Raw genomic sequence first — 24,909 nt, forward strand, 5'->3', positions numbered from 1 at the left:
GCTCTTTTAAAAAAAATTGCATTTTTTATTAAGGCCATTTTTACTATGTGAGTCGGACCTCCACTTTCATTTGGACGGCCCTACATGAATATGAAGTTATGTTAAGGTCACTCTTTATTTTCTTAGTATATGATAAATTTCTATGAAGACTTCTATGAATGCATCACAAATTCTTTTAGTTTTGTCTAACAAGTAAGCAAGTGAGCACGGGCAAAGGCTTGGATGTCCAAAGATGGTTGTAGCTCTTTAAAATTTCATGCTGTTATTTTGTAGTATTTTGGTAAAGAAATCTTAATCTTCTATAACTTTAGATCCTTAGACGCCTCGTGACTTTAATCTATTGTGTACCCTTCAGACAAATTACATACCCTTCAGACAAATTCCATAATTATTCGGTATTAACGTGTTTTAAGATATTATGTTTTAGATAATAATATATGATGTTACATTTTGGGACAAAAACATTCAACAACAAAGGTTTTATTTTGCGACATTGTACCGACATATGTTTGAAGATTGATCATAATATTGATTTTGGAGAAAAGTGTGTTGTTTTACTTTTTTGCATGTGTTTTTTATGATAGGAACATGCTTAGAATCTTTTTTTATATTTAATTTATGTGATACATGATTTTTCTTTTTGTGATAACATGATTTATGTACTTGGTATCTTTGAAGTGATGGTATGTTTAATTTTTCTTATGATCTGTTATCTTGAGATTGGTTACATAATGTAAGTTTTAGTGGTAAATTGATGATTATGACTATGAGTATCTTAAGATAGATAGAGAACTATTCAAAAAAAAAAAAGATAGATAGAGAAATTATGGATATGATGAACACGGAATACAAGTATGGTAATAGATAGATTAAGGTTATGGATATGATTGGAATGGTATGACGATTTGAACATAAAAACAAAATGGTTACTTAGTGATTTTTATGGGTTGAGTTGCCATGACTAAAAAAGTTTACTAGTGGAGATATTCATATAATGAGCGCACAAAGTTACTTAGTTATTTAGTTGATGTTATGTAAGGCATCATTCATATAATGAGCGCACAAAGTTGATTGCTAGTGTTATCCTTTAGAAAAAAATCTTATCATTGTCATTATTGTGCACATGTCTACATGACAATATAATAGGTTATTGGAGTTGATACATTGTAATGTGATCGACTTATAACATATAGACTCTAGAAGAAGTCAAATGGAGCTGCACATCGTTAGTGGGAGAATTGGTGACATTAGATTTAGTCAGTGTCATTGTCATCATGTAGTTCATGATGCATCAAATAATAAGGAAAGATATGAGAACTGCTTCATTGATGATTTACGTGAAGGAAAATCGTATGTCAAAACAAAATAAGTGCAACGAGTAACATTTAAAATTTCCCCTTTAAATGGGTACGAATGGTCATGATCAGGGATCGAAAGGTTACCTCTTGTATCACAGATCCTTTGAAGTCGAACTCAAATAGTGGTCACAAGTATCGCTTAATTGACGTCACCTTTACTCAATCCACACGAATAGAGGTCCTTTAAAGTCAATTGAAAGTTCATGTTATGTAGGATGGAAAAAAAATTATATCTAGAGGTCACTCATGTCCATTAGTGTGATTTGTGGAGCACACATCGACCAAATTTATGTTTGTTCTGTTACAGACAATGTTTGAACGACAACAAAAGTATTCGAATCCACAATAAAGCACTCGACCTAGGACATAGAACCAAGGACTTATTCTCAAAGTGGCTCATTTAACATGTGTGAGTTCAGTTGGATAAAGATTGTGTTTTTAAGTTAAAGTAGTGAGGTAAAAAAAGTCGGACTAGGGTTTTTAATCAAACTCTATGAGTAACCATGAATCAAAGCATGAACATGAATTAACTGCTTATTCAAAGTAAGATTTCAAGTTTTCAAATCAACATTCAGTCAATCCAAAATCACGATCCGTAACATTGTATACGTTCAATTAGGTGGTGTTTTTCTATATTCAGGCAATACATACATATCAAATACATTTTGAAATACATCTAAATTCTTTGTTAGGGTATTGTGGTTGGGCAACACAAATTCTCTGTTTTCCTATGGATTCAAAAAGCCTTAAAAATAAGAGAACAATTATTTTTTATGTACAATTGTACACTATTTACATCACTCACTGAATCACTCTCTTTTCCTTACCACGAACCATTCATTCTTTGGTATTTTCTCATTGAGTTATATTCGACAACTTGGTCTCTTTTCTTTTTAATTGTGTTGTGAGTTAACCTTAAAAAACTATTTTTATTTTCACTCACCAAAAATGTAAAATTCATGCAAAACAATATTGTAATATATATTTGTAAAATTTTATACTGTTGGTAAAATTTTATATATATAAAGTCATTATGACAATTAGTTTTTTTTTTTTTAGGGGTAATAGTCACTTTGATCCCTGAATGTGTAGCAAGTAGTCACAATAGTCCTTCAATGTATCAAAATTTCAAAATAGTCCATGATTGTCCACTTTGTTAGTCAAAATAGTCCTTAAAGCTTAAATAACCCCTTAATACTCACAATAACTCTTTTGATATAAGGATTAAAATGACACTAAGTAAGTACGTATAAGGACTAATATGACAATAAGTAAGTCTATTGAAGGACTAATATGATAATATTAACGAAATATTTTAATATCAAGGACTATTTTGACTAACAAAGTGCACAATCAGGGACTATTTTGCTATTTTTATACATTGAGAGACTATTATGACTACTCGTCACTCATTCAAGGACCAATGTGACTATTTCCCTTTTTTTTATTTTGTCAAAAAAATGACAATTAGTTTTTACGGTATGATTTTTGGTGTTCATTCCTACAATGATACAATCCAAATCCAACGTTCATAAAGAAACCGCGAAAAGAACAAAAGCAATGTGGTCCCCGCCAACAACGTCAGTGGACCCCACCTCGAATTTCAAAATTTCAAATTATTCCAACTCCACCACCTCTCGTTTAACCGAAGAGATAAACACTAAAACGAGTTCTGCAACATCATTCACGTTAAACGTCGTCGTTTTCAACTAAGTCAATTTCGAGAATCTAGGGTTTAGTAGAAGATGACTACAATGGAGAGTTTGATTGGGTTGGTGAATAGAATTCAGAGAGCTTGTACTGTACTTGGTGACTATGGTGGTGGTGATGATGGGAACACTTTCTCTTCTCTTTGGGAAGCTCTTCCTTCTGTTGCTGTTGTTGGTGGTCAGGTTCGGTTCTTTCATTTCATCTCTTCAATTGCTTGTTCTTTCATGTTTTACAGTGGAGAATAAGAAATTGATTTTTTTTTTTGTTAACGGATATTTTTTTTTTTTGTATTTTTTGTTTGTTTTACTTTATGTGGTGCTGAATTTTCTTATTTTGTATCTTTATTCGGTTAAATATGTTGTTGGTTCTTAAATAACTAAGTATGATACCGGTACATGTAATTACATTCAGTTAAGTGTATGTTTCGTTCTGCTTTGACAAGGATTTTGAGTGAATTGATTCTGACTAAAAGTGAGTTGTAGGCAAAGTGATTTGTGTTTGGATGAATTCACGTAAAAGTGAGTTGAGTTATGAATTTGTGTGTAAGAATCAAAAGCTACAAATCATAGCTTTAAGTAGAATCGATTCTGGACGCAAAATCAATTCTACTTGATAGCAACCAAGCATGCCAAAATCAATTTTGGCCCTTTTAGAAGTGTTTAGTGTCTGGTGTCCGTGTCTATGCTAGTACTTCATATGTTTTTAGTCTATGAAACTAAAAATTTAGTCATATAAAAGAAAAGTAAAACCAAATTTGAAGAAAATTTACGTAGGAACTAAATGTGAAAAATTGTGAACTTTATAGGACTAGAAGTATATTTAACCATTTATGTGTGAATGTGTGTGATTTGAGATGAATTCAGGAAGTGTTCAGTTTTGGAATGTTGTTCGGTAATTAGTGATTTTTCACTTTCTGGGTGGGTGGGGGTATGAATGTTTGAAATTTGAGGTGGAGAAAATAGAACTAAATTGGATAGTTGAAATTAGTTACTTTTCGTTTTTGTGTTATTATTTGTTTTTGTTTTTTGTACTTGTTTAGGATTAGCTTCTAGCTCAAAATGGGTTTTCACCTGAAATATGAAATTTTGTTTCTGAACTTTCTTATTATAAGTTTGTAGAAACTAATGGGTTGATCTTTTTGAAAAATTGAGTTGCAGAAGTTGATTTCAAGTTAGGAGATTAAATAGTGAGAGTAGCCAATTGTTAGAGTACTCGTGAATAATGTAAGAATCTTTATTTATTTTCAATTGTGTTGTCAATTCACAGCTTTGAGTAGAATCGAAAGCTACAAATCACAGCTTTGAGTAGAATCAATTCTGGACGCAAAATCAATTATACTCGAAAGCAATCAAACATGTCAGAATCAATTTGACACCTCCAGAATCAATTTTGGCCCCTCTAGAAGTGCTTAGTGTCTAGTGTCCGTGTCTATGTGAGTGCTTCATATGTTTTTAGTATATGAAACTAAAAATTTAGTCATATAAAAGCAAAATAAAACTACATTTTAAGTAAATCTATGTGGGGACTATATGTGAAAAATTGTGAACTTTATACGACAAAAAGAATATTTAACCATTTGTGTGTGACTGTTATATGAGCTGAATTCAGGAAGTGTTCAGTTTTGGAATGTTGTTCCGTAATTAGTGATTTTTCACGTTCTGGGTGGCTGGGGGTCTAAATGTTTGAGATTTTCCGCGGAGAAAATAGACCTAAACTGGATGGTTGAAATTAGCTACTTTTCATTTTTGTGTTATTATTTTGTTTTTGTTTTTTGTACTTGTTAAGGATTAGCTTCTAGCTCAAAATGGGTTTTCACCTGAAATATGAAATTTTGTTTCTGAACTTTCTTATAAGTTTAGAGAAATTAAACGGTGCATATTTTGGAGAAATTGAGCTGCAAAAGTTGATTTCATGTTAGGAGAATAAATTGTGAGAGGATTTGTTAGAGTACTCATAAATACTATGAGATTTTTTTTTAACCTCATGGGTATGAGTTTTCAACTTTTTTTCATTCAAAGTTTAGTAGAGTTTGAGACAATTTACAGTCTATTGTTGCCTTTTTAACAATGGTATTTTTTCCGTTTTTTGGTTCTTTGTCTTGGGTTGAGTTTCATTTTTCCTGCCCTTAATGTTCATGAAATTTGTTTGTTGAGCCGAGGGTTGTAGAATAAAAGATTCAACTTTTGGGAATTGTCCCCCCCCCTATTTTTTTGTGTACTTGGTTGTCTGAATTTCTTTTTCCTTTGAAATTTGTGCAGAGTTCGGGAAAGTCTTCTGTTTTAGAAAGCATTGTTGGCCGTGACTTTTTGCCTAGAGGATCAGGTTTGACTTTTTTTTGACATTTTTCTTCAAATTATTAATTATGGTCTGTCTCATGTTTGTTTCTTGGTGTGAATGAATTGTAGGGATTGTGACAAGGCGTCCGTTGGTGTTGCAGTTGCATAAGATGGAAAGTGGAACACAAGAGTATGCCGAGTTTCTTCACCTGTCAAGGAGAAAGTTCACTGATTTCGGTATGACTGTAAAACTTATTGTTTAAACTGATCATAGGATAGCCTCTGTTTTCTGGTTGCCTGTAAAAGAATTATTAATGCGTGTTACTATATTCTGTTTTGCAATGTATAGATTTGAGTGTAGCCGGTTTTCTAACGAAACCAAACTATTTAACTACTGTTCATGCTGTGATTTTCTTGTGTCAACTTTACTGGGCATTTTCTATTTGACATTTTGACCTTGATGCTATTTTTTTAATGTCTCAGTTGAAGATGATTAGGTTGTTCTCCTGCCACCCGAACCCTTTTCCTCGGTTTTATATTATATGTTTTTATATTATATGTTCCGGTTATGGCTTCTTTCTCTCTATGCTGCTCATCGGAAGCAGTGCTACTGCTAGAGCATCTTGGTTTGAGTTTGAGTGGTGCATGGCATCATATAGTATATTCTAAAAATTCTAAAAAAACAAGTCCTACAATGAATTCAATTCAAATTATATTCATAGTATTCGTAATGATAAAAATCAATTTCAAGATCCAAGTCCAACATATTTTTTTTTTTTTTACGGGGTTCTATTCAAATTTTTTCTAAACACGTCTCAAGCGGCACCATCTCATCATTGGCTAGCAATTTATCATACGATAACTGTTGCACTGCCTGTTAGTTTACTATTTTTAGGATATGTATTCAGTTGACCATTTTTATGTTTCTGTATCATAATATATAGATGATGTTCACTAAAATCTGGTTTTCCTATTGCAGCGGTGGTCCGCCAGGAAATTCAGGATGAAACTGATCGGGTAACAGGGAAGACAAAACAAATATCTCCTATTCCTATTCATCTTAGCATCTATTCTCCGAATGGTGCGTTTCATCTATTATAGACTCCTTTTTTGTGAGCTTTTAAAGCAAGGGGGTATGTTTTGTAAATTAAAATTGATTACGTAGTATAGATTTCAACAAGTTTTACATATATTTAGCTTGTCTAAGTTTTGTTTTCGAATAATTTTATTGTCAGATGTTTGAATATTATTAGAGTTATTGTAATATTTTGATTTCGTACTAGAAGTACTTGGCCCAATTATTGGTAGAAATAGAAAAAAATGGTGGCAGGTTAGTGTATTGTATTATATCACATCAAAGTATCAATCATATATTTTCTTGTCAAGAGTCTCTCTTTTACTCTTTTTTGACTTGTACTCAAATATCGACATTTGAGAACAAAACCTGGTTGATTTTAGACCAAATTTGCAGTATATTTATTTCAACTTCTTTTGACTTCAAAACAAATGAAATGAGAGCTACTTGTTTTCTAAATTTCAAATAACTACAAGATTTGTAAGATTTTATGAGCCCGCAACATTGAAGCTATTTATCTATTTTGGAGGTTGCAGACAGAACAATTCATAATTTTGTGGTTGATGATATAAGTTTGTAATTACTAAGTGTATTCAGATGTGTATTCCTTGCAGTATTATTATATGGCACATAATGAGACTAAAACAGCTGACTTGAAGCATCTTCTTTTTGTCTTTTGAACAGTTGTCAACCTAACTTTGATTGACTTACCCGGTCTGACTAAAGTGGCTGTAGGTATGATTTGTATTTAATTGCTAATTATAAATCAGTTATTTGGATGAAATGATGATTTTTAGTTGGTAAATATTCATCTCTTTTTCAGAGGGACAACCCGAGAGTATTGTTCAAGACATTGAAGCTATGGTCCGATCTTATGTTGAGAAGGTAAAAATAATTTCTTCAATATAAATTGTTCATATATTTGTTTGATTGCAATCTGTTTGCTTGTCTTTTTATCCCAATTGGACTACAGAACTTCGGATTTAATCATTTTCTATTGTTGGATGTGGTATACTGATGAGTTCTCCTGAGTACTCATTGAACTTAGATGCTTGCCTCGACCTAAGACAATCACCCCTGGTCCTAAATTTCATGTACCAGAGTAAGCTACAGCAGTGAATAGCGCCGTATTGAATTTGTTATGTTGTGTGATGGTGCAGCTATCAGCCGCTATGATTTTTACATCATGATGTCATTCAATGTTGTGCCTTTCGCATATTGCGCAATAAATATGTCTGATCGAAATTCCTCAGATAAAGCTTAACAATTAAATTTTGAATAACATAATTACATTTCATAATAAAGTCAACATAAATTTTTGAAATTTAGGATGCAGCTTTCTGATAATGAGAAATTAAGTAAGAAGGTATACCACGGGCTGTCAAAAGTGCACGATCCTCAAACATGAGCATTACATTGTGGCTGAGACTCTGCCTAACAAGATTGTTAGGGTTAGGGATATCCTTTCTCAATTAAAAAACCACTATTTCCTTTGTTTGAACAGCCAGTAAATCACATATTTTATGGACGTTTTCCGTAGTTTTGGACAGACTCACCTGTTTTGCAGTGTCCCTTCCAACTACACAGACGCTGTATCTTACTCTGCTCCTCCCTTTGTCTATACTTCTCTGACACCTCTATGCATTTTCTGGCTGAATTCCAGCAGCCTGGTGGTTTTTCAGATAAGTCCTGTTTGATCTCTATGGCTCGTATCCAGCCCCTGTTCCAACTTCTCAGCCAAAGCAAAATATCAGGTCTTAGGAAAAATGAGAGGGGATTGTGGTATTGACTTGTTTTTAGAGATTCCTTTAGATTAAACTAGGACTTCTGAATATAATTATGAATGTGCATTAGTGTGTGCGTGACATGTTTTTTTGCAGTGTCCTTCATATTGAGTATAGTTGCCACTCCACAACCCATTATAGTGTTTTTCAGGTGAACTGCTATGACTCGCCATGGACCTTTGTCTAGGCTTGACACCATGTTATGTACATCCAAATGATCTACATCTAGATATACTGACAGATGTGAACAATTTTTTGTGTGTAGTGATTATGTAAAGAAGACCTATTATGCATCTGAAGCTGTGAAAGCCTGATAAACCTATTTTGTATGACATGTATGAATGGGTAATAATAATATGTATGTTAACTTTATCATTTCTTTCAGATCTTTAGAGTCAGCAGGTTGTTTGTGATATTTTGATGCTCTTCAAGTGTACTGCTTCAGTCCTATCATAACTTCTCGGCTTTTGTTCATTTGCCTTTCTTTGTACTAAAATATGAAATTTTAGACGTTCTTTTCTTTTCTTTTTTTCGTTTAAAATAAGAGCACATTTCTTTTGTACTTATGTATTACTTCTTCTTCTTTTTCTTTTTCATTTAGTTTGTAGACCAACGGCTTGAAATATCTATTTTTAAATAACATTCCTTCTGCAATATTTCTATTGATGATAGATAAGTATGCTTTGTTGATTCCCATGTTTTTTTTTTTAAAAACTACTATATGAGTGTACCCCAAAGGTTCATATTTGATTTATTCTCAACAGCCTAATTCCATAATTACTATATGTGGTTTACCCCAAAAGTTCATATTTTATTTTTTGGTTTGCTTTATTCTCAACAGCCCAATTCCATCATTCTAGCAATATCTCCAGCCAATCAAGACATAGCAACTTCTGATGCTATTAAACTTGCCAGGGAAGTTGATCCCACAGGTACCTTTTGAACGCTTTTCTTAATGGTCAATAATTTCCTTGCTTGTTCATAGTTTTGGACTAAAATTCTGGTCTAATGATCACTCTAGGTGAAAGGACATTTGGAGTGTTGACAAAGCTAGATTTGATGGACAAAGGAACTAATGCTTTGGATGTAATTTTTCTCTTCGCCTCTTGTTTGGGTTGATGCCGATTCCTTTAATGTTCATATTTGAAATGCTCCTGTGAAATGATGTAACTTATCTGTTGTTATCCACTTTTATTCCCTTAAGGTCTTGGAGGGAAGGTCTTACCGTCTGCAACATCCCTGGGTTGGTATAGTAAATCGGTCTCAGGCGGAGATCAATAAAAATGTTGATATGGTTGTTGCGAGACGCAAGGAGCGTGAATATTTTGCAACCAGCCCTGATTATGGGCACTTGGCCAATAAAATGGGTTCAGAATACCTTGCAAAGCTTCTCTCAAAGGTTTCCTTCTGAAGTATGTTCTTTGCTAATCTTTTATGAGATGGATTATCATCTTAATCATGTGAGCTTATTTCTGTAGCACTTGGAGTCGGTAATTAGGGCAAGGATACCTAGTATAACGTCTTTAATAAACAAAAGCATTGAGGAACTTGAATCAGAGATGGATCATCTTGGGAGACCTATTGCTCTTGATGCTGGGGTGGGTGGCCTGTACTTTTGATGATTTCTTTTTAAGATTAAGGTTCTTATTCTGATGTCCTCATGAATATTTGCTGAATGTTACCTTCTGTTTCAGGCTCAACTATACACTATCCTAGAACTTTGTCGTGCATTTGAAAGGATATTCAAGGAACATTTAGATGGAGGGTAAATATCTTATATTGTTTTCCTCTTTTACGCCGTTTTCTCAAACTGGAAGATGCCATGTTCTATCAAGGTCAAATAGGGGATCTAAACACAAACGGTGAAACTGTAACATGGCATATAAGACCCTTCGTCAAAAATAAAAATTTCATATGTATCACAGTAGTAAATCATGATTAATATCAAATAACAGTGTGTCTATGGTAGACGGGTAGGGCATTGTATTGTGGAGGTCTGTTGGTCATTTTCATTGTGTTCGATATTGCAACTACTGTGGCATGAACTTTGATGGTATCAGTATCACAGCCCGAATCTTAAGTTGCATTTGTTTTTCCGAAATTGTTACTCTGTTCTTCATTTTTATAAAACAGCTCTAATGTTCCTTCACTCATGAATAATGATTTTGTTTTGTATCCTTCAACCCATCAACCAACGTATATGACTTGCAGTAGATTTCCTTCATGCTCCTCTAAAAGAGCAGCCTCTGCTTTGTCTTGCACAAGTTATTGAATGCAGAAGGCCAAGAAAAATATTTGACTTATGTCTTGAATTTACGAGCCCAAAAGCTTAAGTTGTAGTGTAAAGACGTGTGAATGGTGTTTATATTATAAAATCGTAACACACACTCTCATACAAGAGCCCTTTGAATTTGAAGTATGAATAATATACGCAGACTGACTCACTTGTTGGTCTTAAAGGCTCTGATACAATTTCTTGGACCACAAATCCAAACGCTTAAGCTGTGTGGGGAATGGTTTTACATTATATTTCAATCCCTTAAATGCTGCTCTGTTTCATACCTGCTTAACGGTTTTTTGTTCTCAGTTATCGCTCACACTTCCATATCCAAAAACCTGAAATTGCAGCCGATTTTCAATACTGCACAATAGTGTTGGTATTACTGTTGCTTTGCGGCCAGCACTTACGATAGATAAAAACTTAGTCATGGAGTGCATTTGCATCCCATCTATTGGCTTGAAATCACAGTGATTCTCTTTCCACTGTTGTGGCTGTAATGGGAATACAACCTTTCTTCCCTCGGCCCATTTTCCGACTTGTTGTGTACAATCATCTTGGGTGGTGGGTGTTGCTGTTGTTATTTACTTTTTATGCATGCCATGATTGGGATTTCACAATCTTGCAATAGTGCTCATTCCTCTCTTTAAACTACCTAATTCCCTTGTTTGTAAATTGCTGTATAAGGCGATGATGAAATATTGTGTACTACCTGAAATGTTGAATGGTCTGTTCTAAACTTATGCTGAAGAAAAACTATTTTAACTAAAAGGAAACTTTTAAATTTGATGCAGTTTGCCTACTGCATAATGTAAAACAAGCTTAACCAAGACAAATTGAAATGACTGTTTTTTATGTAAGTTTGTTATCACTTGTGAACTGGTTTGTAGGATTTTATGTTTACACAAATTTCTTTTAAATCTTTAGGCGGCCAGGAGGTGACAAGATATATAATGTCTTTGACAATCAGCTTCCCTCTGCCTTGCGAAAGCTTCCATTTGATCGTCATCTTTCTCTCCAGAATGTCAGGAAAGTGGTGTCAGAGGCGGATGGTTATCAGCCTCACTTGATTGCCCCCGAGCAAGGTTACAGGCGCCTCATTGAGGGGTCTCTTGGTTACCTTAAAGGCCCGGCTGAAGCTTCAGTAGATGCTGTAAGCAATCTTATTGTCTTCTCTGATTTTTTATTTTCATGCAACAGTTAAAGAATTGGGCAGGCTGTTCTTGATTTTTCTGTAGGTTAATTTTGTCTTAAAAGAACTCGTGAGGAAATCAATAGCTGAAACTCAGGTAACTTTCAAGAGTATATTTTGTACTTACCTTGTTCTTGAAGTGTTACTTTGTGGAGATACTAACATGTGCCTGAGCAGGAACTGAAGCGATTCCCAACTTTTCAAGCTGCACTAGCTGCAGCGGCAAATGAGGCTTTAGCAAGGTTTCGTGAAGAAAGTAAGAAGACAACTCTCCGGCTTGTAGATATGGAATCTTCATATCTCACTGTGGATTTCTTCCGGAGACTACCTCAAGAAGCGGAGCAAGCTGGAAGCCCTGCTCCCTCAAATGTAGATCGATATGCAGAAGGTCATTTCAGGAGAATTGCATCAAATGTGTCGTCTTACATAGGACTGGTGGCAGACACACTCAGGAACACAATTCCAAAGGCTGTTGTTTATTGTCAGGTCAGACAAGCAAAACAGTCATTGCTTAATCATTTCTACGCACAAATAGGGAAGAAAGAGGTATGTTATCTCTTGCTCTCACTTTGTGTCTGTTGTTTATTACTTTCTTTCCTATGACCATGATTGTTAGCGTCAAGTTTTACCTTGTAGGCCAGATAGACTTTAGTAGCTGTCACAAGACTGCTAGATAAGAGTTCACTTTTTACAATATGAATTGTCGCAGCTTACCCCTTAAGATTTTCCAAAATTCATCGTCAAACTTAAGTATATAATTTTGTGTTGCCTCTGTGATTTATGATTTATTCACCCTTCACCTTGTTTTGGTAAACAAACTAACAATAGTCTATAGTTTAAGTCAAGCTCCACCACCGATCAAGTGAATTTGTCATATGTTTTTCTATATTTCATGATATAAGCTCACCTTCCTCTACTTTGATGTTTATTGTGAAATGTGTTTATATCCTACCTATACTTCGCAAAATGTTAGACATTATTATGCACTTATCTTACATAGTTTCAATATATCCGTGATATGATATTTCCTGTTATAGGGTAAACAACTATCTCTAATGTTGGACGAAGACCCTGCAATGATGGAGAGGAGACAACAGTGTGCAAAAAGGCTTGAACTATATAAAGCAGCAAGGGATGAAATTGATTCTGTTTCTTGGGTCCGATGAGCCTAGCTGGATATCTTCCTCACCTTGGACTAACTGATAGCAATCTTGGGTTGGCTTGACCCAAATGTAATTTACATATTTAATATTACTTAATTGTTGAGACAATTCTAAGCCTTTATTCCTTGTAGGGTAACGTTGGAGTTGAGTTGGTTTGAATGTGTGATGTACATCAAATACAGAATAAGATCTTCACTGTGATATGTAAAATAAATTTGCATATTCTCCGTGTATTTGATTCTTTTTTTGAGTTACATTCTTGAATTTTGGCTATACCATTTATTGGTTCAATCCTTTATTTTACTTTTTCTTTGAGACTTGTATCTGATTAACAAGTGCAGACCAATTTGGCAAAATAGTATTATGCAACTAACAAGACAAATTCAGAGCTAACAACCACTCATGAGAAGGATGAAGTCAATGGTGGTAATGCCCTCAGAGAATGTTCACATCAAAGATTAAGGCTTATACAAGGAGCGCCGAAATTAATGCTAAATAATTATTCCATTATGTTTTCCTTATATGCAACAAACGATTCATTTATGAACTTGTAAGGAATTATAGTTTTCTTTAGTTAAATAGCAGCTGTATCATTTTCTAGATGATAATGATTAATTTATTTGTTACTTTTTTTTAATGCAATTTGTTCTATTTTGTTAAGGCTCTAATTATCAGCTGATCCATGCAAGTTTCCTTTCAAAAAACAGTTCATTTAATATACACCAACAGTTAATGACTGATCACTGAACTAGCATCAACAATTCACCACCATCTAGTTGTCAAACACCGTATTTTTATACCGTATAAGTATAATTTCATTTTTTTTTTCGTTTTTTCTCTCTTCTTTATGACCGTGGTTAAAGATATTTTAACTACACTATCTGAGTACATGAGATTTATACAATTAAAATTAAACAATAAAAAATGTGGGTCGTGGTTAAAGATATTTTAACTACACTATGTGAGTACATATTAGTGAAACATTTTACTTCATGTATTTTTCTATGTTGATACACACACATTGATGCAGTGAATATTTTAATAGTATAAATCAGACAGTGCACACACATTATATCAAAAATATCTTTAATTTATTCATCAGCGGCCCATAGTTTTCATTGTTTGGATCAATGAAATATTTTTTTACTGTGTATTTTGTTGAGATTTCATCAGTGACACACATTGCAATAATTAGTATTTCATTTGTATAAATCTCACATAGTGACACTCATTGCACTTAAAATAGTTTTAACTAATTGATCAACAAATCACATTTTTCATTGTTTGAAATTTTATTGGTGGAAACTTCTCTCGTGCATTTTATTATTTTTAAAATTTAAGTAAATGTCAGGGTTCAATATCATTGTAGAATTGATGTGGTTAGATACTTTAAACAGTACCAACATTGTTATAGTGATATTGTATTTTTTATATATTAGTGAACGAAGATACTCAACAATCTCACGTAGTGACATACATTTTGCATTGTGTTTTACTAATTGATCAACGATCCATATTTTCCGGTTTTTGGATTTGTAAAACACTTTTGCCATGTATTTTCTTGTATTTGCATCAATGACACATGTATAATATTTATTTTTGATTTCTTATCAGCTGGTCTCGTGTATAATATTTATTTTTATCAATGTTATCTTCGTCAGTCACAACTTATCTCGTGCTTTTGATTTATTTTAAAATTTTATTAGTGACAACTTGTCTCGTGTATCAGAGTTAATTTCATCGGTGACAACTTATCACGTGCATTTTAGTTACTTTTGACATTTTATTAGTGACAACTTCTCTCGTGCATGATAGTTCAATTTAATAAATGTCAATTTATCCGGTGCATTTTAGTTATTTTTGAAATTTTAATCAATGTCAACTCTTCGGTGCATTTTAGTTGAAGAGGGTTCAATATCATTGTAGAATTGACGCGGTATCATACTCTAAATAGTAGCAACATTGTTATAGTAATATCATATTTTTCATATATTAGTTAAAGAAGATACTCTACATTTTCTTAATAAAATAAAAAAAAACTCTATAATTTCTCATGTAGTGACACAAATTGCGTTTAAAGTATTTTTATTAAATTGATCAACAATCCACTTTTTTCGGTGTTTGGATTTGGTGGAACATTTTTCCTCTCTATTTTCTTGTGTCTGTATCAATGGCACATGTGTAATATTTGTTTTTAATTTCTTATCAATTGGTCGTGTATATAATATTTATTTATATTTATCAAACTTATTTTTATCAATGACAACTTATCATATGCATTTAAGTTATTTTGAAATTTTATTATTGACAACTTGTCTTGTGTATTTGAGTTAATTTTATCCGTGCAACTTATCCCAATCGATTGAGTTATTTTTGAAATTTTATTAGCGACTACTTGTCTCGTGCATGATAGTTCAATATAATCAATGTCAACTTCTGTCGGGCATTTTAGTTTATTTTTAAAATATTAGTCAATGTCAACTCTTCCGTACATTTTAGTTGAAGAATGTTTAATATCATTGTATTATCCATTTTATAAAAATGGATAATAGTCATTTTGGTCTTTTAATGTGTAAGGAGTAGCCACAATAGTTTCTCAACGTATCGAAATTTTAAATAGTCCTTGATTGTACACTATGTTATTCAAAATAGTCTCTTACGTTGAAATTCCTCGTCAATATTGTCATATTAGTTCTTCAATATACTTACTTATGATCATAACAGTCCTTTGAAGTACTTACTTACTGTCATCTCAGTCATTATATGAAAAGAGTTAATGTTAGTATTGAGGGATTATTTTGACGACAGGGACCATTGTGACTACTTGTTACACATTCAGGGACCAAAATGAATATTATCCTTTATAAAAAAAGAAAGTGATAAAGAAGTGTGTATGAGAAGTTTAAGAAAGTGGATATTTAATGTTTGAAATTTGAAATTCAAATTAAAAAGAGAGAATAAACAGTGGGATTTTTAAATTTGAATTCTCTCTTGGGCAAAGCAACCACTTGTCAAAGAATACTATTCATTTGACAATGGATCATATGTTTAGTGTTGGGTTTGCAGACATGTGTTGGCTACTTTTTTCTAAAACAATAGTTCTAGCAAGATGTCTTAACATGTTGGTACGACATCATAGCGTGTCTTGTTCTGCTTTCTTGGTTATTTATTTTAAACGTGAAGATTTCCTGAATATTCTCTGAAGATTTAATTCACGTAGAGCGTTGACTAAGAAGCGTGTTTCTAGAAGCAGAAGAATGCGGTTTGTACTTAGCTTAGTCCTTAAGAATGTTGTTGCAACATTTAAGGAAACATCAGATTTGCTTCAGAATATTTTGTGCTGAAATCTCGCGATTCAGCTCATGATTAGCCGGATTTGTGCATCAAGTTCATTTTTGCATCAGGCTATATAAAGGAAGACTCAAGACCCAATTGCTCACTGAAGCCGTCATTTAGGGTTTTAGTCTGTTCTTTGTGAGCCATTCTTGTATCACGATTGATGCATTGAGCTGGGCTTTGTAGTTGAGTTGTAATTCTTAGAAATCACTCAAAGCTTGTAAGCTCGAGTTGAATCTTAGGCTTAGGAGAGTGTCACCATTTTGTTATTATTAAAAAGACGATCACTGGATCTGTGCGTAAGAGGAAATGAGCGGAGGTTCTCATATCTAGGACTGGGAAGAGTCTTAGGTAGAAATTGCACGGGTAGTGATTAAGTAAGAAACTGTAGACCGAGGGTTTTTATGCATGCTTTGAATTGATACTACTTACTGAATTTCCTCCTGGCTTGGTAGCCCCCAGACGTAGGTGAAGTTGCACCGAACTGTGTCAACAAACAACTTGCGTCTTTTATTTCTTGTCCTTTTATAATTGTTTGTTTACTATGTTATCACGAAGTATTGACATCGTTCTTGACATCTCACTTGTCTCGACATCATGTATAACATCTTTACTGCATGACAGAATTACAATTGGCATCAGAGCAGGCACCCTGTTCTGTTACTATGGAAGGGGAAGGAGGACAAGTTAATAGACCACCTATTCTAGATGGGGTCCAACTATGATTACTGGAAGGTACGCATGGTGGCATTTCATAAGTCTATTGACAGCAGGACATGGAAAGTTGTTCTAAAAGGTTGGGATCGCCCTCTCGTGAAGGATAAAGATGATAAGGACACAACTAAGTTGAAGCCGGAAGAAGAATGGTCATAGGAAGAAGATGATCTTGCCCTTCGAAATTCTAGGCATTGAATGCCTTGTTCAATGGGGTTGACAAAAACTTGTTTAGACTAATAAACAATTGCACTGTGGCAAAAGATACTTGGGAAATATTGAGAACTACGCATGAAGGCACATCCAAGGTCAAGATGTCAAAACTTCAGTTAATCACCTATAAGTTTGAAAATCTCAAAATGAATGATGATGAATCCATTCAAGATTTTCACATGAAGACTCTTGATCTTGCAAATGCCTCTGGTGCTCTGGGAGAAAAAATGGCTGAAGAAAAATTGGTAAGAAAGATTCTGAGATCTCTCCCTAAAAAGTTTGACATGAAAGTGACTGACATTGAAGAAGCCCAAGACATTAAGAACATGAAAGTAGAAGAACTTATTGGGTCACTTCAAACTTGTTTTAATTTGTTTTAATTTAGAGTCTAAGAGATGCCAACTTGAAGTTGAAATCTCATGTGAGACAGTTGAAATCTTTAAACATAATTTGAATAAATAGTGGTTTTGAAGTTTTAAATCATTTTGGCATGTTTGATATTAATTCCTCCATAGCCAAATCTTTTTTTGAAGTTCTTTTTTATTGTTTTCAATTAGAAAGGTTGATTATGAATTTAAATGAAATTATATATAAAATGTTTATTAAAAAATTCACTACAAGAAAATTGCCATTTTACGACACTGACATTGCGACATATTGGCTTAACTGTCGCAAAGTTTCTTATTTATTAATGTTTGCGACAGTTCATACGACAGGTTGGTCATATGTCGTAATATTTTAATTCTAAAGAGGTAATGACTTTCAGCGCGAAATGAAAATAAATAGCGCTTCTTCCAAAAAATTGGCTCCCTCTCTTTATTTTTAGAAAAATAAAAATAAAAAACAAACCATCAGAAATCCATGACACTGAAAAACCCCAAATCCATATCACTCACAAATCTTCTCACTGTGATAATCGAACTCACTCAGCCAAACCCCAAATTGTTCCAGTTCTTCACTCACTAGCAAATCGTTCCAATTCAACTCGCTTTCTCACTTTAAGTTTCTTTTCCTTTCGTTGATTTTCTCCCATTGTATGATTTGATTTGTTTATTTTTTCTTCATTATTACTTTGTTCCGCCCTTGATTCAACTCAGAAAATTTGAAGTTTATGTTCTAAGTTTCTTTGAAAATCATTCTCCCTCCCTCAGCGAAACCCCAAATCCTTCACCCACTCACTCAACAAAACCCCAACTCATAAAACCCCAGATTGCAAATCGTTTCAATCCCTAATTCACTTTCCTCCAAAAGCCAAGTCGATTCTCTCCAGCAAAACCCCAGATTGCAAATCGCTTCTCTCTCACAAAAACCCAAATCGTAAAACCCCCTTTGTTTTCGACGGTCACGGCGGTCCGGTTCGAAGTTTGCACTATTGTGAAGGTCTTCTTTTCAATTCTCTGTGTGTAATGAATTTAAGCTTAAGAATCTAGGTTTTTTATATTTTTTTATTTTATCTTGTGCGCAATTTCAAGAATTTAAATAATGAACTGTATGAACAATTACAACGTACGAAGACATCATGTTTTCTTTTTCATTATGAAAACTTGACAATCATTCAAGAAATGTATAGCAATATTTTATTTTATTTTGTTTTGATTGAAATTTTGGTACATACATGTTTTGATTTATGGCTGTAACCTTGCAAAGAGCACATAAAATCAATGGAGATAACACATATGGCAAGTGTTTGTTCCCATGTTGTAGTGAATGGACTTGAATTCAGTGCTTAAGTGAATTCTCACAATTTGTAGTAGTGACTCTCAACTGCCATCTGCTGCCTTACGGTTCAAACACACAGTCAAGATCTCGATAGTTTCACATAGTGTGAGATCTTGACTGTTCATTTCCAATCCGATGAATGTCATCAATTACTCGTGTAGTGAAAAATTCATTCTATTTTCTAAAATTGATAATGTATTCTTGTTGTTTTAGTTATTCCTGTTTTGAGGTGTGTTGAGTTGGTCTTTTCTAGTCGTTTTAGTGCGGCAGTTTTTTGGAGGTGGCGTGTCTGATCTGAGTGTTGGGGATCGGTTATGGTTGTCTTTGCCTTGTTGTCCTCTGTTTTCCCTATCTGGTATGGGTTGTAGGGTTCAGTTGCAGCTGTGCTTGCCTTGATACTCTGGTGTTTTGCGCATCTCGTTTTGTTGGGTTGTGTTTGAGTTTGTTATATGAAAGGAGTTTTGTTTTTCTAGTTTTGGTTTTGGGTGTTGTCTTCCTGGTTTGTTCTAGTATGGGTTTTGTTGCGAAATACCTTTGCGACATGCATTTTCTCGTCGGTTGCGGAACTGTCGCAAATGTCCAATTGCGACAGTTTGAACTGTCGCAAAGCCTTAATTTACCTGTCGCAAAATGACAATTTTCTTGTAGTGATTATCGTAGTTAGTAGACATTTTGAATTTCAAATGACTACAATATACTTTTAATTTATAATGTTCCAATATTTAAAGTGTATTACTCTAACTTTTTTTTTATATAATTAAATTGGGTGATGGGATAAATCCGCAAGTGCACGGTTCTACCGAAGTAGTAAAAAAAAGTATCGTTTCGACAAGGAGTTATGAATTCAATTAACTTTAAGCAATGATTAGAAAAGAGTTTTGAGTTATAATGTTTGGATTTTTAATTAAAAGAAAATAATAAAAATATAAACGCCTTGGGAGTTGTTGGTTCATCATAATAACAAACCCTTCACAAACCAAACCCTTAAACCTAGAACCTTATGTTAGACCTAATTTCTAAAGACAAGTTTTTCTTTAGCCTATCACATCTCCTTTCGGTCTCAGTGAGTGTGTTTCTCTTGCAACTACGCCTATTTTCATAGTTGATTGCTATTAGAATCCTTGAAGTTCGAAACTTTATATGTCTCAAGGTTTGCTAGACTATTTTCATGTTTCGCAATCCTTGTCTAAATTCACTTGTTCCAATATCAAAACTTCCACTTTCGCTTGATGAATTGATATTTGAGATGATGAATTAAAAATTACTAACCCTCCACTTTCGCTTCATGAGTTTGATAATTGTTAATTCATGTGAAAACGGTGAATTTAGATTAGAAATTAGGGTTACATAAAATTAAGGTTTAAGGCTTGGTTTGATTAGGATTATGTCATTAGACTTATCCAACAATCCCAAGACAAGAAGAGTCTACTCACTCACGTTCATTGTAGACATAGAAGAGGAGGAGAAGAAGAACATAAAAGTAAATAACAATAAAATAAAGGTGAACTTTTATTCCAAAAACAAAAGATGAATTATTGTGATAGCTAGCTACTCTATTTATAGTTTACAATGACTTAAAAAATACATCACTAGAATGTTCCACAAGAAACCATGGGATTTTAGGTCAGAAGCAAACTTAATAGGTAGCTTGTCTTTGAAGCTGAAGCAGCAAAAGAGTAAAAGGGGCGCGCCACTTGTTATATTTTTGCGCAAGATCTTCAAATTCTTTGCACAGGATATTTTTGTATGAGATCTTCATATTTTTGGCATGAATTTTTGCACAATATATTTTTGCATGAGATCTTTATATTTTTGGTATGAATAAGCTCCAATTCTCCTTTCTTTTGCTCCAAGACTTCATCTTTCAAATATTTGTTTCTAAAATAAAATAACTTGCAATTGAAGTAAAATAGTTCTAGAAGGAAATAAAAACATATTGAATCTAATTAAAATAAACTTAAATATTGAATAAAAGACACTAATTAATGACTCATTATTGACTCATCATTTGGGAAGGGAGAATTTTATTAAACAAAGTGACTTTTTTACAACTGTCGTTGAGGGAATTTGAACTTAACATAGTGAAGTATAAACAAGGTTTCTAGTGTTAGTGAGATGCTCTGGAGATTTTGATGAACAATGTACCATCGTCTTCTTCCTTCGTACATAACACCAACGCCATGACCAAAACCACCCCCTTGCCTGAACAAAAGTTCATTCTTTCATGGCCTTGCCTTGCTGATGACAATCAACCATCGATCGCACAAATAAAACCACCACCCCAGCCAAAACAAGCTACCCAGAAAACATTCGCTCAAGCCCTAAACACCTTTTCTGATATCCCTCATAGCCAGCTACCTAAACCATGTTTAAAAGGAAACGAATCATCTATTCAGATTCCAGAGGACGAGTATGAAGCAGGAATGGAAACATGCTAAAACAATCTGCATGCAAGGGTGATCTAGCCTAAGAGTGAAACTCCCTTGTCAACATATGCCTTACGTGAAAAGCTTAAGCCTTTTTGGAAGAATTTGGGAAGATGGGGAATCACTTCCCTAGGAAAAGGTTACTATGAGTTCTGTTTCTCGTCTATGGAAGATGCTAGAAGCGTGAGGATGGTTGGTTCATGGAACTTGAACCCTAGATTTTTGAAGCTATTTGCCTGGACTCATGATTTCAATTCTAGAGCACAAAAAAGCACCTCAGCACATGTATGGTTAAAAATATTTGGATTAGGTCAAGAATACTGGAGGCCAAAAATATTATTTGCTATTGCGAGTAGTGTTGGTAGCCCCATCTGTATTGATTCAGTTACAGGTAAAAACATGTTTGAGAGAACATTTGGTCACTTTGTTAGAGTTATGGTGGATGTTGATTTGGCTAATGAACTGAAATACAGAGTTTTGGTAGAGAGAAAAGGATATGCTTTCGTTGTAGACTTTGAATATGAGAATCTGCCAAAATATTGCATGAATTGTAACACAATAGGTCATCATGAAAGTAAGTGCAGGAAGTATAAGCCAACTGAAGGAAAAAACAATGGAGGAAAAAAAGAAAAAACCAATGAAAACAACAAGAATAAGGGCAAAGAACCTGCTAATGAATTTGTCCCTACAGGGAAGATTTTTAAAGAAAAAGAGCCAGTTGTTGTAGATCCTGTGGAGGTGCAAGAAGAAACTCATAATGTGAATGATATTGAAAACCAACTAAATGAAAAGAAGGAAGCACGTGGGGATTCAGAAGGTAACATGACACAAGATCAAAATGATGGCAATATTGAAGGAGAGGGAAGCAAAAATAATTCAGAGGTTGGTTCAGAGACCTCTGAGTTTGTAGAGGCAACTCAGCATATAGAAGATGAACTGGATTCAGAGACACATGAAGATATACCAGACACACCAGTCAGAATCCAGAAAGATATAAGTTTCTTAAGACAATCTTGGGCAAACCTAGAAGATCAAGATAAACATGAAGTTAGCAGGAAACAAATGGAAGAACATGAACATATGATGCAGAAGGACAAAGACATAGATGAGTTTATGAGAATGGAAGAAGTTCAGAACATAGAGGCATCAGGGTTTCAAAAAGTGGTTAGCAAAGCAACAAAGAAGAAAAATTCCAAAGAAGCTTCCATAAGTTCCAAAAGCTTGTACTCAACCAGATCAAAAACTGGTAATCCAAAACCTTTTAAATGAAAGGCATTTACTGGAATGTTAGGGGGTTAGGAAATTCCCGAACTAGGTTAGCACTTAAGAAACTTATTAATAGTAACAATCCTGATTTTATTCTAATAGCTGAACCCTGGATAGATTTTCAGTTGTTTCCTTCAAACTGGTTATCTAGATTAGGGTTTAAGCTATTTGCTATGAACACTAGACTCAACCTTAACCAAACATCATTCTGACCATTTTCCTTTACTTATTGATTTCAAGAACACCCCAACCACTTTTTCATCCCAATTTAGATTTATGAAAATGTGGTCCCACCACCCTAATTGTCAAAAACTTATTGAAGATTCTTGGAACATTCAAGTACTTGGCAGTCCAATGTTTGTTTTTTTCCCAAAAACTGAAAACCTTGAAAGATAAGTTAAAAACTTGGAACAGAGAATCTTTTGGAAATGTGCATGAGATGGTGAAAGATGCAGAAGATAAATTGAAGGCTTTGCAAGAAATTATTGATGTGAATGGCCATACAGACTTGCTTCTTGATCAAGAAAAACTGGCTCAAATAGAATATCAAAAAGCTTTAGACATTGAGGAAAATTTTTGGCAGGAAAAATCCAAGACAACATGGCATCTTGAGGGAGATAGAAACACCAGCTATTACCATAGAATCACCAAAATCAAACAATCAACCAAACAGATAACATCCCTAAGAGATGGTGAACACATCATCAATAATCCAGAGCAAATTGCATTATGTTGGGTATTTGTGTTGGCTGCATTGTTGCTAAAACAAATATCCTTGTTCTGTAAGTTGGAACCAATGTTCGAGACAATGTTCCAACATCCTAGCACAGTTCAGTGTGCCTGGGTTTCTACCTTATTTTTACGCGCGTATTTTATCGTTTAAGGAAACCATATTTCCTTTACTTACTGACCAAGTAACGCGCATATCTTATAAGAATCAACTATGGAATATTACTAAAATAGATATTTTATTTAATAAAATATTTGTTACGATTTGGAATGTTTCCTAATAGGTTCCGACATATTAGGACTTTCCAGAATTGTTTCTGATTCTGTTTTGCAGGTTTGCTGAACCGATCTGCAAGTTTACTGAAGCCCAATGATTATTTAGCCCAAGCTACTTCAGTATAAAAGGAAGACTTCAAGACCTAATTGCTCATTCAAGCCGTCATTCTAAAAGTTAGATCTTTAGGGTTTGAGTCTTCATGTATTATGTTCTTGTGTCGTTTGTGATGCAAGTCTAGAATCTATTGTGTGTTCTTTCTAGTGTCGTGATTAGATACTTGTTTAGGACTGGTTTTGTGAGTATTGATACTCTTGTTCATCAAACTGAAGTTGTGAAACAATGTTTGGTTGGTTGTGTTGGAAGGTAACTTCTAATCTTTTGTGTTTGAGGTCTGATAGGTCACTGGGGCAGTGATTGACCATTAGGATACTGAGATGGGATCTCAGATCTAGGAGTTCCTAGGTTGAAGTCTATACGGGTAGGTCCTAGGTCATATAGTGTAAACGAGGAGTTTGCTGAGAGATATTGAAAAAGGACTACACTAGTGGATTTTCTTCCTGGCTTGGTAGCCCCCAGATGTAAGCGTGTTGTGCTGAACTGGGTCAACAAACTTCTTGTGTTCTTTATTTTCTGTCTTTTATTTTTCTTGTTTTATTTCTGTTTATCACGTGATGTTGAAACATTAATCGGAACATTGCAAACGTTAAAACATCTGACAGAACTTATTAAAACAAGTACGCTAGAATTTTAATTGGCATCAGAGCAGGCACCCTGCCTGTTTTAGGGTGAGCTCCAAGGAGTTCTATTCTAGCACTATGGACAAGGAAGGTGGATTTGTTAACAGGCCCCCTCTATTGGATGTCTCAAACTATGATTACTGGAAATCACGCATGAGTGCCTTCCTCAAATCTATTGACAGCAAAACATGGAAGGCAATTCTGAGAGGTTGGGAACATCTTGTACAACTTGATGTTGATGGCAACAGGACTGATGTGTTGAAACCTGAAGAAGAATGGAGTGTTGATGAAGATGAATTGGCTCTTGGAAACTCAAAAGCTTTGAATGCTATGTTCAATGGTGTGGACAAAAATATGTTTAGACTAATCAAGCAATGCACTGTGGCTAAGGATGCTTGGGAGATTCTCAAAACTGCTCATGAAGGCACAACTTAGGTAAAAAGTGCTAAAATTCAACTTCTTACCACTAAATTTGAGAATTTGAAAATGTTAGAAGATGAGAGCATTCAGGATTATCACTTAAATATCCTAGACATTGCAAATTCTTTTGAGTCCCTTGGGGAGAAAATTTCTGATGAAAAGCTTGTGAGAAAAATTCTCAGATCTCTACCTAAGAGATTTGACATGAAAGTTACAGCTACAGAAGAAGCTCAAGA

At 34.1% G+C, this 24,909-nt stretch overlaps 2 protein-coding genes across 3 annotated transcripts; both read left to right on the plus strand.

Annotated features, from left to right (window-relative positions):
* Window positions 1–3,001: 3,001 nt before the first annotated feature.
* LOC146906426 (phragmoplastin DRP1E) lies at window positions 3,002–13,090 on the plus strand. 2 transcript variants are annotated; one of them, XM_085730897.1, is made up of 16 exons: window positions 3,002–3,250; window positions 4,335–4,500; window positions 5,327–5,390; window positions 5,474–5,581; window positions 6,324–6,425; window positions 7,104–7,154; window positions 7,243–7,304; window positions 9,045–9,135; window positions 9,225–9,289; window positions 9,408–9,602; window positions 9,682–9,801; window positions 9,898–9,968; window positions 11,409–11,634; window positions 11,720–11,770; window positions 11,851–12,219; window positions 12,711–13,090. In XM_085730897.1, exons 4-16 carry the CDS (start codon window positions 5,515–5,517, stop codon window positions 12,837–12,839), a joined length of 1,599 nt encoding a protein of 532 aa, XP_085587023.1. In that variant the 5' UTR covers window positions 3,002–3,250; window positions 4,335–4,500; window positions 5,327–5,390; window positions 5,474–5,514; the 3' UTR covers window positions 12,840–13,090. The 2 variants fall into 2 exon arrangements, with proteins under 2 accessions (XP_085587023.1, XP_085587022.1); XM_085730896.1 differs by lacking the exon at window positions 4,335–4,500.
* An 11,241-nt stretch (window positions 13,091–24,331) lies between these two features.
* LOC146906427 (uncharacterized) lies at window positions 24,332–24,688 on the plus strand. Its single transcript, XM_085728821.1, has one exon. It carries the CDS (start codon window positions 24,332–24,334, stop codon window positions 24,686–24,688), a length of 357 nt encoding a protein of 118 aa, XP_085584947.1.
* The last annotated feature ends 221 nt before the right edge of the window (window positions 24,689–24,909 follow it).

The sequence above is a fragment of the Medicago sativa genome, chromosome 7 (assembly GCF_051527215.1).
Source record: "Medicago sativa cultivar Bolivia chromosome 7, Bolivia_mono, whole genome shotgun sequence".
NCBI lineage: Eukaryota > Viridiplantae > Streptophyta > Magnoliopsida > Fabales > Fabaceae > Medicago > Medicago sativa.